The sequence below is a fragment of the Erinaceus europaeus genome, chromosome 12 (genome assembly GCF_950295315.1).
Source record: "Erinaceus europaeus chromosome 12, mEriEur2.1, whole genome shotgun sequence".
NCBI classification, from domain to species: domain Eukaryota; kingdom Metazoa; phylum Chordata; class Mammalia; order Eulipotyphla; family Erinaceidae; genus Erinaceus; species Erinaceus europaeus.
Window position 1 is genome coordinate 79,285,559 of NC_080173.1, and position 13,108 is coordinate 79,298,666.

Below are 13,108 nucleotides of genomic sequence, written 5' to 3' on the forward strand. Positions count from 1 at the left end.
CGGGAGTCGGGCTGTAGCGCAGCGGGTTAAGCACCGGTGGCGCAAAGCACAAGGACCGGCATAAGGATCCCGGTTCGAACCCCGGCTCCCTGCGGTGAAGCAAGTCTGCAGGTGTCTATCTTCTCTCCTCTGTCTTCCCCTCCTCTCTCCATTTCTCTGTCCTATCCAACAACGACAACAACAAGGGCAACAAAAGGTTATAAATAAAAATTTTTTTTTAATTAAAAAAAAAAAAAAGAACAGGTGGCACAAAGCACAAGGACCAGCCCAAGGATCCTAGTTCTAGGCCCCAGCTCTCCACCTGCAAAGGGAAAGCTTCACAAATGGTGAGGCAGTGCTGCAGGTTTCTCTCTCTCCTCTCTCCCTCTCAGCCCCTCCCCTCTCAATTTCTGACTGTCTCTATCCAGTAAATAAAGATAACAAAAAACTTAAAATAATATCTAAGTAACAGGGCGGGGGAGGGGAACAATGATTATGCAAAAAGACTCATGCCTGAGGCTCTGAGGTCCTAAATCCAGCCCCCCTAAACCACCATAAACCAGGGCTGAGCACTGCTCTGGTGTTTTTTTGTGTTTTTTTTTAAGTTGGCGGTTGGGCACATGGTGCGAAGCTCAAGGACTGGCATAAAGCTCCCGGTTCGAGTCCCCGGCTCCCCCCTTACAGGAGGGTCGATTCACAAGTGGTGAAGCAAGTCTGCAAGTGTGTCTATCTCTCTGTCTTCCCCTCCCCCTCTCCATTTCTCTGTCCTATCCAACAATAAACAACATAATAATGATATAATATAGCATAATATACAATAATAATAAACAATGATATAATATACAACGATAAAACAACAAGGGCAACAAGAGGGGGAGATGGCCTCCAGGAGCAGTGGATTTGCAGTGCAGGCACTGAGCCCCAGCAATAACCCTGGAGACAAAAAAAGGGGGGGGGTCCTACAAACAAGAAGTTCAAGAGCAATGGGGCAATCTGGTGTCTCCTATTTCTTGCCATGGGGGGTGCACCTGGAGTGGTAGAAATCATACAGGAACAAAGCCCTGGTGGGGAGCGAAAGGCGAGGAGGGGAATACAACCATCATCCCACACCTATCATCACTGTTTCTATTTTTTATATATATATATTTATTTTCCCTTTTGTTGCCCTTGTTTTATTGTTGTTGATGTCATCGTTGTTAGATAGGACAGAGAGAAATGGAGAGAGGAAAAGACAGAGGGGGAGAGAAAGTTAAGACACCTGCAGACCTGCTTCACTACCTGTGAAGCGACTCCCCTGCAGGTGGGGAGCCGGGGGCTCAAACAGGAATCCTTATGTCTGCCCTTGCGCTTTGCAGTCATGTGCACTTAAGCCACTGTGCTACCACCCAACTCCCGACTGTTTCTTTTTATCTTATTTAATTTTTTGAAATATTTTATTTTTTCCCTATTTTTTTGTTGCCCTGTTGTTGGATAGGACAGTGAGAAATGGAGAGATGAGGGGAGACAAGACACCTACAGACCTGCTTTATCACTTGTGAAGCCACCCCTGCAGGTGGGGAGCCAGAGGGCTCCAACCGAAATCCTTACGCTGGTCCCTGCGCTTTGCGCCATGTGCACTTAATCCACTGCACAATGGCCTGGCCCAATTAATTTTTTAACCAGAGGGGAGTGGAGAGGTAGCGCAGGGGGTTAAACACACGTGGTGAAAAGCACAAGGACCTGTGTAAGGATACCAGTTCGAGCCCACCTGCAGGGGAATCACTTCACAGGCGGTGAAGCAGGTCTGCAGTTGTCTATCTCCCTTCCTCTTTCTTCCCCTCCTCTACATTTCTCTCTGTCCTATCCAACAACGACATCTGTAACAATAACTACAACAATAAAAAAACAAGGGCAAAAAAGGGGAAATAAATAAATATAAAATTTTTTTAAATTTTTTTTTAACCAGAGTACTGATTAGCTCTGGCTTGTGGTGGTGGGTAGGGATTGAACCTGGGACCTTGGAGCCTCAGGCATGAGATTCTCTTTGTCTGACCATTATGCTATCTACCCCCTCCCTATCTTGTCATTTTTTATCGGAGACGAGAAATTGAGAAAGGATGAAAGGAGAGAGAGACACCTGTGGCTCTTTTTCACCACTTGTGAAGCTTTCCCCATGCAGGTGAGGACCAGGGGCTTGAACCCTGGCCCTCGCGCACTGTAGTGTGCACCACCGCCCAGGCCCTATCTTATTTATCATGTATTGGATAGAGACAGAAATTGAGAGGGAAGGGGGAGCTAGGGAGGGAAAGAGACACCCACAACACTGCTTCACTGCTGGAGAAGCCTCCCCACTGCAGGTGGGGATCAGGGGCTTGAATCCAGGTCCTTGCACACGATAACTTGTGTGCACTCAACCAGGTGCACCACTGCCCAGTCCGTCATCACTGTTTAACACTCATTCTTCAGGTCAACAGAGGTGGCTCCGTGGTGGTCAGCTTTACATGCATGAGGCTCTGGGTCAGGCCCCCTGGTACAAGAGAACAAATGGAACTTCATGAATAATAAAATGCTGCTGCTTCTCTCTATTTGGCAAGATAACTCAGCAGTAGAGCACATGCATGAGATCCTGGTTTCAGTCTCTGGCATCACATAAAAATAAAATACATTTGGGCCAGCAAGACAGCTTACCTGCAAGCCATGTGCACATGGCTCCTACCACACAAGGGGAAGTTTTGGTGCTGTGTGGCCTCTTTCCCTCTCCCCCTCCATCTCTGTCCTCTATCAGAAAAAGTCAACCTAGACACGTGAAGCCCCAGCAAAGACACACATACATAAAAATACATCCACTTTTCTTAAATATACAGTACCAAAAAAAAAAAAATCCTATAAACCAGTCTTAAGGCTTTCTTAAAGAGGGGAGGGGCTTGGGCAGTGCCATAACAAATTAAGGACCCAGGTTCAAGGCCCTGGTACCTACCTGCAAAGGGTTATTTCTCTCATCCTATTTGTCTTTATCATTATTGGGGGGGGGCACAGCAGCAGGGGAGCAACCACAAATTTCTGTGCACAAGAACCCAGGTCTGAATCCCTGGTGCCCGCCTGCATGGGGAAACTCCACCAGCAATGGAGCCCCTCTCTCATCCCAGTTCTGTCTTTATCATAATTTTAGGAGGGTGGCGCTGGAGATAAAAATGATTATGCAGAATTCCTTCATACCTGAGACTTTTGAGGTCCCAGGTTCAATCCCCAGCACCACCATAAACCAGAGCTGAGCAGTGCTCTGGTATCTCTCCCTTCCTTCATTTTTCTCTATATATCAAAAAAAAAAAAAAAAGTCTGGTTGTGGTCCAGGAGGTGGCACAGTGGATAAAGCACCGGACTCTCAAGCATGAGGTCATGTACCATGTACCAGAGTGATGTCTGGCTCTTTCTCTCTCCTATGTTTCTCTATTTAAAAAAAAAAAAATAGCCGGGGGTCGGGCGGTGGCGCAGTGGGTTAAGCGCATGTGGCGCAAAGCGCAAGGACCGGAAGGATCCCGGTTCGAGCCCCCGGCTCCCCACCTGCAGGGGAGTCGCTTCACAGTGAAGCAGGTCTGCAGGTGTCTTATCTTTCTCTCCCCCTCCTCTCTCCATTTCTCTGTCCTATCCAACAACGAGCAATAACCACAACGAGGCTACAACAACAAGGGCAACAAAAGGGGGAAAAAATGGCCTCCAGGAGTGGTGGATTCATGGTGCAGGCACCAACCCCAGCAATAACCCTGGAGGAAAAAAAAAAAAAAAAAAAGCCTGGTGGTGCACCCAGCTGATTGTACACATTACCATGAACAAGGACCCGAGGTTCAAGCCCCTGCTTCTCACCTGCAGGGAACACTTCAAAAGTGGTGAAGATCTGCTTTTCTCTCTCCTTCCATCTCCCCCGCCACTCTCAATTTCTGTCCTATCAAATGAAGTGGAAAGGAAAACATGGCCACTGAGAGTGGTAGATTCATAGTGCCAGCACAGAGCCCTGGTGGCAAAAAAATAAAAATAGAAGGGGCCAGGTGGTAATGCACTTGGCTAAGCACACATTGCAGTGTGCAAGATTGCAAGTTCAAGCTCCTGGTCCCCTTCCGCAGGGGAAAAGCTTCACTAGTGATGGAGCAGAACTGCAGGTATCTCTGTCTCTCTCACTGTCTCCTCCTGCCCTCTCAATTCCCGTCTCTATCCAATAATAAGTAAATAAAATAGAAAAGTAAAAAATTGGCCACCATAAGCGGTGGATTCCAGCTACAGGCAGTCTGAGGTAACAGAGGGCAAATAAAAATTAAATGAAATAAAGAAAACCAGGTGGGGTAGATAGCATAATGGTTACACAGAGACTCTCATGACTGAGGCTCCATAAGCCCTCAAAGCTAAGCAGTACTCTGGTGTGTCTGCCTGCCTGCTTTTCTCCCCTTAAAATTAAACAAAAATACTTTAAAATAGGGGCCAGGTGGTGGTGCACCAGGTTAAGCGCACACTTTACAGGGCTCAAGGACCTGGGTTTGAGCCCCTGGTCCCCCACCTGCAGGGGCAGGAAGAAAGCTTCACAAGTGGGGAAGCCGGGCTGCAGGCGTCTCTGTCTCTCTCCATCTCTCACCCCCCTCATTTTCTGGCTGTCTCTATCCAATAAATAAATAAACTTTTAAAAAAACACTTCAACTCTTTCAGAACAGTTTCTTATTTAAAATTAATTTGTACTATTAGATACAGTAGTTTGGAGGTCTGAAATTTCATCTGCTTTAATATTTATTCATGAGAAAGGGAAAGATCCAGAGCATCACTCTGGCACATGCAGTGTTGGGGAATCAAACTCAGGACTTCATATTTGCGAGTCCAAAACCTTATCTCCTATGCCACCTCCTGGGCAACAATATTTTACTGTCTATACCAGATTAAAACCAAAACAAAAGATTTTCTTTCAGTATTTCTTGACTAAGCTATAAAACAAAATGAAATACCTGCTTGTTGGCATAGACTTAAGTGTTTGCCTATACTTACCAAACCAAAATCGCTCAGTTTAACATCCACTGTGTTCTTCCCTATAGCAGAACTCAAACTGAGTTTTTTCACATAAAAGTGAAAAGTGGGGACCAGGTGGTAGCCCACCTGATTGAGTGCACATGTTACAATGTGCAAGGACCCAGGTTTGAGCCCCTGGTCTCCAACTGCAGGGGGAAAGTTTCACAAGTGGTGAAGGAGGGCTGCAGGTTTCTCTGTCTCCCTCTTTATCTCCCCCTTCCCTCTCAATCTCTGGCTGTCTCTACTATCCAATAAGCAAATAAAGATAATAAAAATTTTTTTCTTTAAAAAAGTGAAAAGTGGGAGCCAGAGTAACTGGTCTCAAGTAGTGCCAAGACTTTCAAACCAGGAGTCAGGAGGTAGCACAGCGGGTTAAGCGCACCTTGGCACAAAGCCAAGGACCGGAGTAAGGATCCCAGTTCCAGCCCCCAGCTCTCCACCTGCAGGGAAGTTGCTTCACAGGCGGTGAAGCAGGTCTGCAGGTGTCTATCTTTCTCTCCCCCTCTTCTCTCTATTTCTCTCTGTCCTATCCAACAACGACATCAATAACAACAAAAAAAAAACTAGAGCAACAAAAGGGAAAATATATATTTTTTTTAAAATTCAAACCTCAATTACCAGAGCCCCCAGGTTCGATCCATAAATCCCTAAACCAAGCCAGCTGAGTAGTACTCTGGTTTCAAAAAAAAAAGGGAAGAAGGGCACCTAGGAACACCTACAGTAATAACAATTTATCCACCACCTCAAATTGCAGTGATCCCGGATTTCATTACTTTTTGGCTTTGTAAGCCAGAATAGATCTACCATTCAAAAATGTACAAAGTCTGTCTGAAATGCTCAGTTCAGCATTCACTGAAACAGCAGTAATAAAAGCTATTACTGGTCTATCAAAAAAATTACAATTAACCTGCTTAATTTAGACTCACTACTAAAGTTAATTTACTATTGTCCATTTTTTCCCTTAAAAGACAAGTTTCAGGTGGGAGAGATAGCATAATGGTTATGCAAACAGACACTCATGCCTGAGGCTCCAAAGTCCCAAATTCAATCCCCTGCACCACCATAAGCCAGAGCTGAGCAGTGCTCTGGTATTTCTCTGTCTCTCTCAAAAATAAAATATTAAAAAAGAAAAAAAAAAGTCTCATTCTAGCCCCCAGCTCCCCACCTGTGGGGAGGGGGGGGGAGAGTCACTTCACAGGCAGCGAAGCAGGTCTACAGGTCTCTTTCTCTCCCACTATCTTCCCCTTCTCTCTCAATTTCTCTTTGTCCTAGCCAACAACAGTAATGGCAACAATAACAGGGGCAACAAAGTGGGAAAAACGGCCTCCAGAAGCAGTGGATTCCTGATTCAGGCACCTGTGATAACCCTGGGGGCAAAAAAGAAAAATAACACACCAAGTTTCAAGCAGTTACCAGAAAAAGTACTCTCCATCCTTCAAGAATTTAAATTAGAAATGAGGAGACTGTGATGTTTCAAAAGGTCAATTCTCAATTCAGGTACTGATGCACTCCAACAGAGTCAAAAGTGACCACTAAAAACTTACCCCTATCTTCACTAGCATAAGTCCAGGAAAGATAAAAACAAACCACACAATCTATTAAGTATAGTGTAGTGATTTAAATTACAGACACACACACACACAACACACAAACACATTCATATATATACATATATGAAAAGTGCTCACTCCCTCGCCCTCAGACTCCCCACTTTTCTATACTAATGTGGTTCATAAAGATAGGATGGTAAGACTTTGTCCAGGGATGCTAACAGGTGAAGGGCCTGCTTGGAATATAAAAGTAATAAAGTAATATCTAAATAGTAAGATATACTAAAGTAATATCTCTTGTGCTGACTTAAGTGATGGGATGCTAGACTTTACTTTCAAGCCTCAATACTGCCTACCTATAACCCAAAATTGTCCTCTCCCTGAACACAGCTTAGCACTTCCTCCAATGTCATTAAATGATCCACATAAATTGACTCCAAGTTCCCAGGATAGTTTAATGAGACTACAAAGGCTCAACACTGCATGCAAAGTAAAAGTTGGGAGTTGCAGGAGTCAAGCGGTAGTGCAGCACGTTAAGCACAGGTGGCACAAAGCGCAAGGACCGGCTTAAGGATGCAGGTTCGAGCCCCCAACTACCCTGCCTGCAGGGGATTCAGTCAGTGAAGCAGGTCTGCAGGTGTCTCTTTCTCCCCCCCCCCCCCCCCCGTCTTCCCCTCCTCTCTCCATTTCTCTGTCCTATCCAATGACATCAATAACTACAACAATAAAACAAGGGCAACAAAAGGGAATGAATGAGTGAATGAATGAATGAATAAAAAGTTGCATTTATAATGAGAAGTCAACATTGATGTCCGAGTACCCAAAACTGAATCACTTACTTATATGCACTCATTTCCCCACTCCCTACACCTGATGAACTGATGACTACAACTAATTTCATTTTTGTCACAATTATTACACCCAGTGGACACCAAAACTGATTCATGGTAACTACTATTCTTTCCAAAGACTTCCTAGTATGTCCACTCACAGAATTCCTCATTTGTAGTTTCTATTTCATTCCCCTTTGAGCTCTGAAGTAGAAAGACACCTAATATTTAACAATGTAGCCAGGTTGATCAAAGGGGTCTGTTAAGACGACCAATAATGGTTTTGGTCAAAAATCTTCATGCTGGGGAGTCCAGCCTGTTAAGCCACATGGTGCAAGTGCGCAAGGACTGGCCTAAGGATCCTGGTTCGAGTCCCCAGCTCCCCACCTGCAGGGGGGTGGGGGGGGGTCGCTTCACAAGTGGTGAAGCAGGTCTGCAGGTGTCTTATCTTTCTCTCCGTCTTCCCCTCCTCGCTCCATTTCTCTCTGTCCTATCTAACATTGATGACATCAACAATAACTACAACAATTAAAAAACAAGGGCAACAAAAGAGAAAATAATTTTTTATTATTTTTTTATTATGCTGGCTGGACAGTGGGATGGACAAATTAAAAAACAAAGGCAACAAAAGGGAAAATAATTTTTTATTATTTTTTTATTATGCTGGCTGGACAGTGGGATGGACAAAGACCTGGTTCAAGCCCCTAGTCCCCACCTGCAAGGAGGGAAGCTTCACGAGTGGTAGATGCGTGTGTGTGTGTGTGCGCGCGCGCGCGCACGCGCATGTGTATGTGTGCCTCTTCCTCCCCCACCAGATTCCTATCTCTATCCAATTTAAAAAAAAAAGATCCTCGGCACTGAATTCTAAATACAGCTGCTACTAAACTGCCACCCATTAGGAAGTTATGACTGATAACCCATCAATAAGCCTATTCCTTTTTTAACTTTTATTTATTATTGGATAGACACTCAGAAATTGAAGGATGGGGAGATAGGGAGAGAAAGAGGGAAAGACACCTCCAGCCCTGTTTCACCAATCAAGAAGCTTTCCCACTGCAGATGGGGACCAGGGGCTTGAACCCAAGTCCTTGCCATTATAATGTGAGTGCTAAACCAGATAGGCCTCCACCTGCCCCAACCCTTTTTAAGGACAACATGTGAGATTAGTTTCCTTCAAGGTGTTGGAGGTCAGGCTTGAACCTGGATTGCACACATGGCAAAGCAGCACACTATCCAAGTGAGCTATTTCACTAGTGCCAAGTCAGTTTCTCAGATTAGAATTAAAAAACAAAACTTACTCCATGTTTTATTTTTAACAGAACAATGATTAGCTCCGGCTTACGGTAGTGTGGGGCATTGAACCTAAGACTTTGGAGTCTCCAACATAGAGTCTCTTTCTACCCCTGGCCCCCTCCATGTTCTTTTTGGTTATCACAGCAAGTTTACTCATAGCCTAAATTAAATCCCTGCAGACAAGTATTCAAATAGAATTGCAAGTATCTTCCCAAAGGTACTACTGATAGATCAGATGAGGAGTCTATTTGGGGCATGAAGGGAAAGAAAAAAAAAAAAAAAAAACTTTCACGGGGAGTCTGACAGTAGCTCAGTGGGTTAAGCCCACGTGGCACAAAGTGCAAGGACAGGAGTAAGGATCCTGGTTCAAGCCCCCGTTCCCTTGCAGAGTCGCTTCACAGGGGTTGAAGCAGGTCTGCAGGTGACTATCTCTCTCCCCCTCCTCTCTCCATTTGTCTCTGTCCTATCCAACAACAACAACAATAACTACAATAATAAAACAAGGGCAACAAAAGGGAATATTAAAAAAAAAAAAACTTTCACCATAATCACACTGAAATTGATTTCCAAACACTGAAATAAAAAGCTGACCTTGAGTTGTACTTCCCCATTGTATTCCCCTCCCCCTCAAAAGGAACCTATTCAATACAAATAACAATTTCAGGGCTTAGAAAACAAAATTTTAAGGAATTATCTTTTCCTGAATTCGAATCCCTTTCCTAAATTTGAATTTTCTTTTCCCTCTTTTTATTTTGTAACCTGAGCACTATTCAGCTCTGGTTTACAGTGGTGCTGGGGACTGAACCTGAGATTTCCTGTCTCTTCGCATAACCATTATGGTATTTACCATGCCTCCACCTCAGGTTTGAATTTTTTGTTTCAGGTCTTCCTAACTTCCCAACTGCAGAATACCAGTGCTAAAAGATACTCTGGGCCTGGCCCTGAGGCCATTCCTGTGACCAAACTGACATCCAAGGGCCCTACTGAACATCTTGAAAGTGAAGTAAAGAAAAACCAAAGAACCAATGCTCCTTGACCACACCTGTGTCTCACCCCACAAAAGCATTAAAACCACTGGAACGCCCTACGTGATCTTTTCATAATTTATGTTAACATTAGTCTCCGGACGTGGACGTATCTCAAGTGCTCGGTCCAAAACGGGCAAAGAAGACGATTCAAGTGCGCGGCGATCTGAGACGGCGCCGGTAACGGGGCAGACACAATGGGCATGCAAGTTCTAGAAAACGGCTATGCAGCCTTTGGGAGCAAAGAAGCAACGAACAGAGAGCGCGAACGGTGCAAAATGTGCCTATGAAACCCCTTAACACGGGAGGAGAAACAGAAGAAAGAACACAGGAAGGTTTCTCCTGGCATCCCCCGCGCTCCTAACTCAAAACTCCACGCCGGAGAGATGCGTGACTAGGATGGGTGAAGCAGCATTCCAGAGGGCTCGACCAGAATGCAAGGTACTGAACGTGATTTCGAATAAATATTTTTATTTTTTTCTCCACATTATCCTTTCCATTTGGTATCATGGTGCGTGTCCACAGAATTAAGAAGAGACGAAAAAGAGGGGGAAAAAAAAAAAAAAAACACCTCATCGTTTACAAACTTGAAATTTCGACTGAGGTAAGTAGGTAGGTAGAGGCATCCTGGGAAGAAGGGACTAAGAAGAGTCCCGGGGTCGCCTTGCTTCCTGCTCAATACTCCACCCCCCAAAGAACCCGCGGCCTAGGGAGCCTGAAAAAAATAATCATAAAAGAAGATCATTGATTTCCCCCCACAACCTCGGGCCCTCCTCCGGGCTTAAGTTCGAGAAAGCCAGGAGGGGTGACGATTGTCAGAGTGAGGGCCGAGGCCTTCCCCACCCCACTTCCCGCGGGCCCCCGCAAATGCCGTTTCCCAGGTGCGCGGGCCCAGGGGCGGCAACCCGGCCGCAGCATCCAGGCGGGCCGCCGCCCGTGGACGGTCTGCAGGTTCCCACCGTGCCCCCCGCGGCCCCCACCTCCACCCCGGACGCCCCCCTCGGCTCCCACCCCAGCCCCAAACACCACGAGCTCCGGGAAAGCCCCCCGCTCACCCCGGGCCTCCTTTGTGCGCCTTCCCGGCCGCCGCCCCGCACTCGGCCTCCGGGGAACAGCCACCGCCCCCACCCGCCATGTTTCCCTGAAAGGCGCCCGCGCTCCGGCTCCCGGGCGCCGCTCTGCCCCACGCGGCGACTGTCCCCCTCGGCCGTCGCGCCACCCGGTTGTTCTCCACGGCCCCAAACGGGCCCAGGAGCATCCCCCACGCACCCAGCCGCCGCCCTGGGGAGGGCTCGCCGGGAGGCAGCACCCGCCATCTCCTCCCCCTCCCCCGCCCCGGGACTCGCCCTCCCTCCAGCCGCCATTTTACAACCAACTCCTCCACCCTGCGGCCTCGGCCTCCCAGGTGGCGGGTGTCTGCAGCTTAGGACGCCCAATGGGCCCCATCTCCTGAGCCCGGAGCCTCCCACCGCGCCGGCGACCCACAGGCCACAGGTCCGCTTCCCGAACCCACGTCCCCGCGGCCAGGCTCGGAGTCGGCGCCGCCATTTTGTCTCCTGCTCCCGGCCTCTGTGGGCGGCGGCGGCGGAGGGTCCGACACATCCAGCCCCCCGGACTCCCCCCAGCTCACCGTCGTATCGCTCAGCCTGCTCGGCCAGCTTCGCCTGGTACACCAGATCCTCCCGATCATCCATAGCGGCGGCGGCTCGGGCAGGGTCTGCGCGACGGATGGAAGCGGATAGTGTCTCCGACTCTCTCAGCCTCTCGCTCCGCGTCCGGACAGCAAAAATGGCGGCGCCTCAATCCGGGACTTCCGCCTGCGCACGCGGACAACTGCTCAGCTCTATGGCAACCGCTCCCTGGCAACTGGCGCGGGGGGCGGGTCCTGGAGCCGGGCGCCCGAAGAGGCTGGAAGCGGCCAGACGCCCCTCCTCCGTGGGCTCGGCTGGCGCCCGGGCGCCAAGGCGGGAACTGCGACCGCGGGGAGGGAGAGAGAGCAGTCCCGAGGGAGCACGCCGGCTGCAGCCGACGCCACCCCAGCGGCTCCTGGACCGACGCCTGGAGAAGGGCAGAGAAAGCGAGAGGCGGTGACGGTGCCTGTAATGGCCGGCTTGCCTCAGCGACACCTGCTCTCTCTCCACCCTGCGGCCTTCTCACCCCCTGACCCCGACGGGAGACATTGGGCCCTGCTATAAGGGGCTTCTCATTTTCACACCTTAAGACCACCCTCTGCGGGGCCGGGCGGTGGCGCAGTGGGTTAAGCGCAGGTGGCGCAAAGCGCAGGGACCGGCGTAAGGATCCCGGTTCGAGCCCCCGGCTCCCCACCTGCAGGGGCGTCGCTTCACCGGCGGTGAAGCAGGTCTGCAGGTGTCAGTCTCTCTCCCCCTCTGACTTCCCCTCCTCCATTTCTCTCTGCCCTATCCAACTACAACGACATAAATAACAACTACAGCAACAATAAAAAGACAACAAGGGCAACAAAAGGGAAAATAAATAATAATAATAAATAAAGATGCATACTTGCTTAAAAAAAGATCATCCTCTGCGATCTTTTTCTTCTCTTTATTTATTTGAAGGCTTTTTTTTTTTAAGCACAGTTCAGTTCTGGCTCACGGTGGTGCTGGGAATTGAACCAGGGTCTCGAGCTTTAGTTGTTTGTGTAATCATGATGCTGTCTCCTCTGCCCCCGCCCCACGCAAGGCCCACTGTAGATGGGTGTGGGGTGCTATTGGCAAAGCCTGTTCTAGGGTACAGAAGGTGGGGCCAAGATCAGGTGAAACTTGGAGAAACAGGGATGGAGACTGCTTCGCAGTGGGAAAGGACCTGGTCTGTTTTGCTTCCCAGTGGAAATCCCAGCACCTCCTACTCAGACATCACTTACAAGACTGAAACTTAGCAGATTATCAATAGATCATAAGCTGTGGGGCCTGGTGTTGGTGCACCTGCTTGAGTGCACACTTTACAGTGTGCAAGGGACCTGTGTTCAAGCCCCGCGTCCCCACCTGCAGGGGGAATGCTTCACAAGAAGTGAAACAATCTTATAGGTGTCTCCTTTTTTTAAAAAAAAATGAGATTTTACTTATTTTAATGAGAGAGGTATAGAGTAAAAGATAGAGACCAAAATACCAAAGCACTGCTCAGCTCTGGCTAATGATGGTGCTGGGGACTGAACCTGGAACCTTGGGAGCCTCAGTCATGAAAGTCTCTTTGCAGAACCATTGTGCTATCTCCCCAGCACCCCCTTCCTTTATCGCCTCCTCCCCTCTCCATTTCTCTCTGTCTGTATCATGGATAAATAAATAAAATATTTAATGTGGTCCAATAGATGTTGACTGAAAGGTAGGTTGGAACAGAGAGATGGCTTAGTAGATAGAACATAGAACTTGCATCTATGGGAATGCTGATTGGA

The 13,108-nt window shown here is 48.0% G+C and overlaps 2 protein-coding genes and 1 long non-coding RNA gene across 4 annotated transcripts in view; all 3 read right to left on the reverse strand.

Annotated features, from left to right (window-relative positions):
• YWHAE (tyrosine 3-monooxygenase/tryptophan 5-monooxygenase activation protein epsilon) overlaps positions 1 to 11,505 on the reverse strand; it is a 45,330-nt gene extending 33,825 nt beyond the window's left edge. The window contains exon 1 of one of the 2 annotated variants that reach the window (XM_060204120.1): positions 11,330 to 11,505. In XM_060204120.1, the coding sequence (XP_060060103.1) occupies positions 11,330 to 11,393 (64 nt within the window). In that variant the 5' untranslated portion in view covers positions 11,394 to 11,505. The remainder of the gene's footprint in view (positions 1 to 11,329) is intronic. The other variant, XM_007520416.3, reaches the window with a different exon arrangement.
• LOC132542027 (uncharacterized) lies at positions 1,952 to 11,322 on the reverse strand. Its single transcript, XR_009553158.1, has 3 exons — positions 11,185 to 11,322; positions 10,271 to 10,414; positions 1,952 to 2,754 (listed from the first exon to the last, which is right to left on the reverse strand). It is a non-coding gene; the product is annotated as an uncharacterized LOC132542027 (long non-coding RNA).
• Positions 11,506 to 11,537: 32 nt separating the features above from the next.
• CRK (CRK proto-oncogene, adaptor protein) overlaps positions 11,538 to 13,108 on the reverse strand; it is a 66,382-nt gene continuing 64,811 nt past the window's right edge. The window contains exon 3 of the mRNA XM_060204119.1: positions 11,538 to 11,757. Within this exon, the coding sequence (XP_060060102.1) occupies positions 11,543 to 11,757 (215 nt within the window). The 3' untranslated portion in view covers positions 11,538 to 11,542. The remainder of the gene's footprint in view (positions 11,758 to 13,108) is intronic.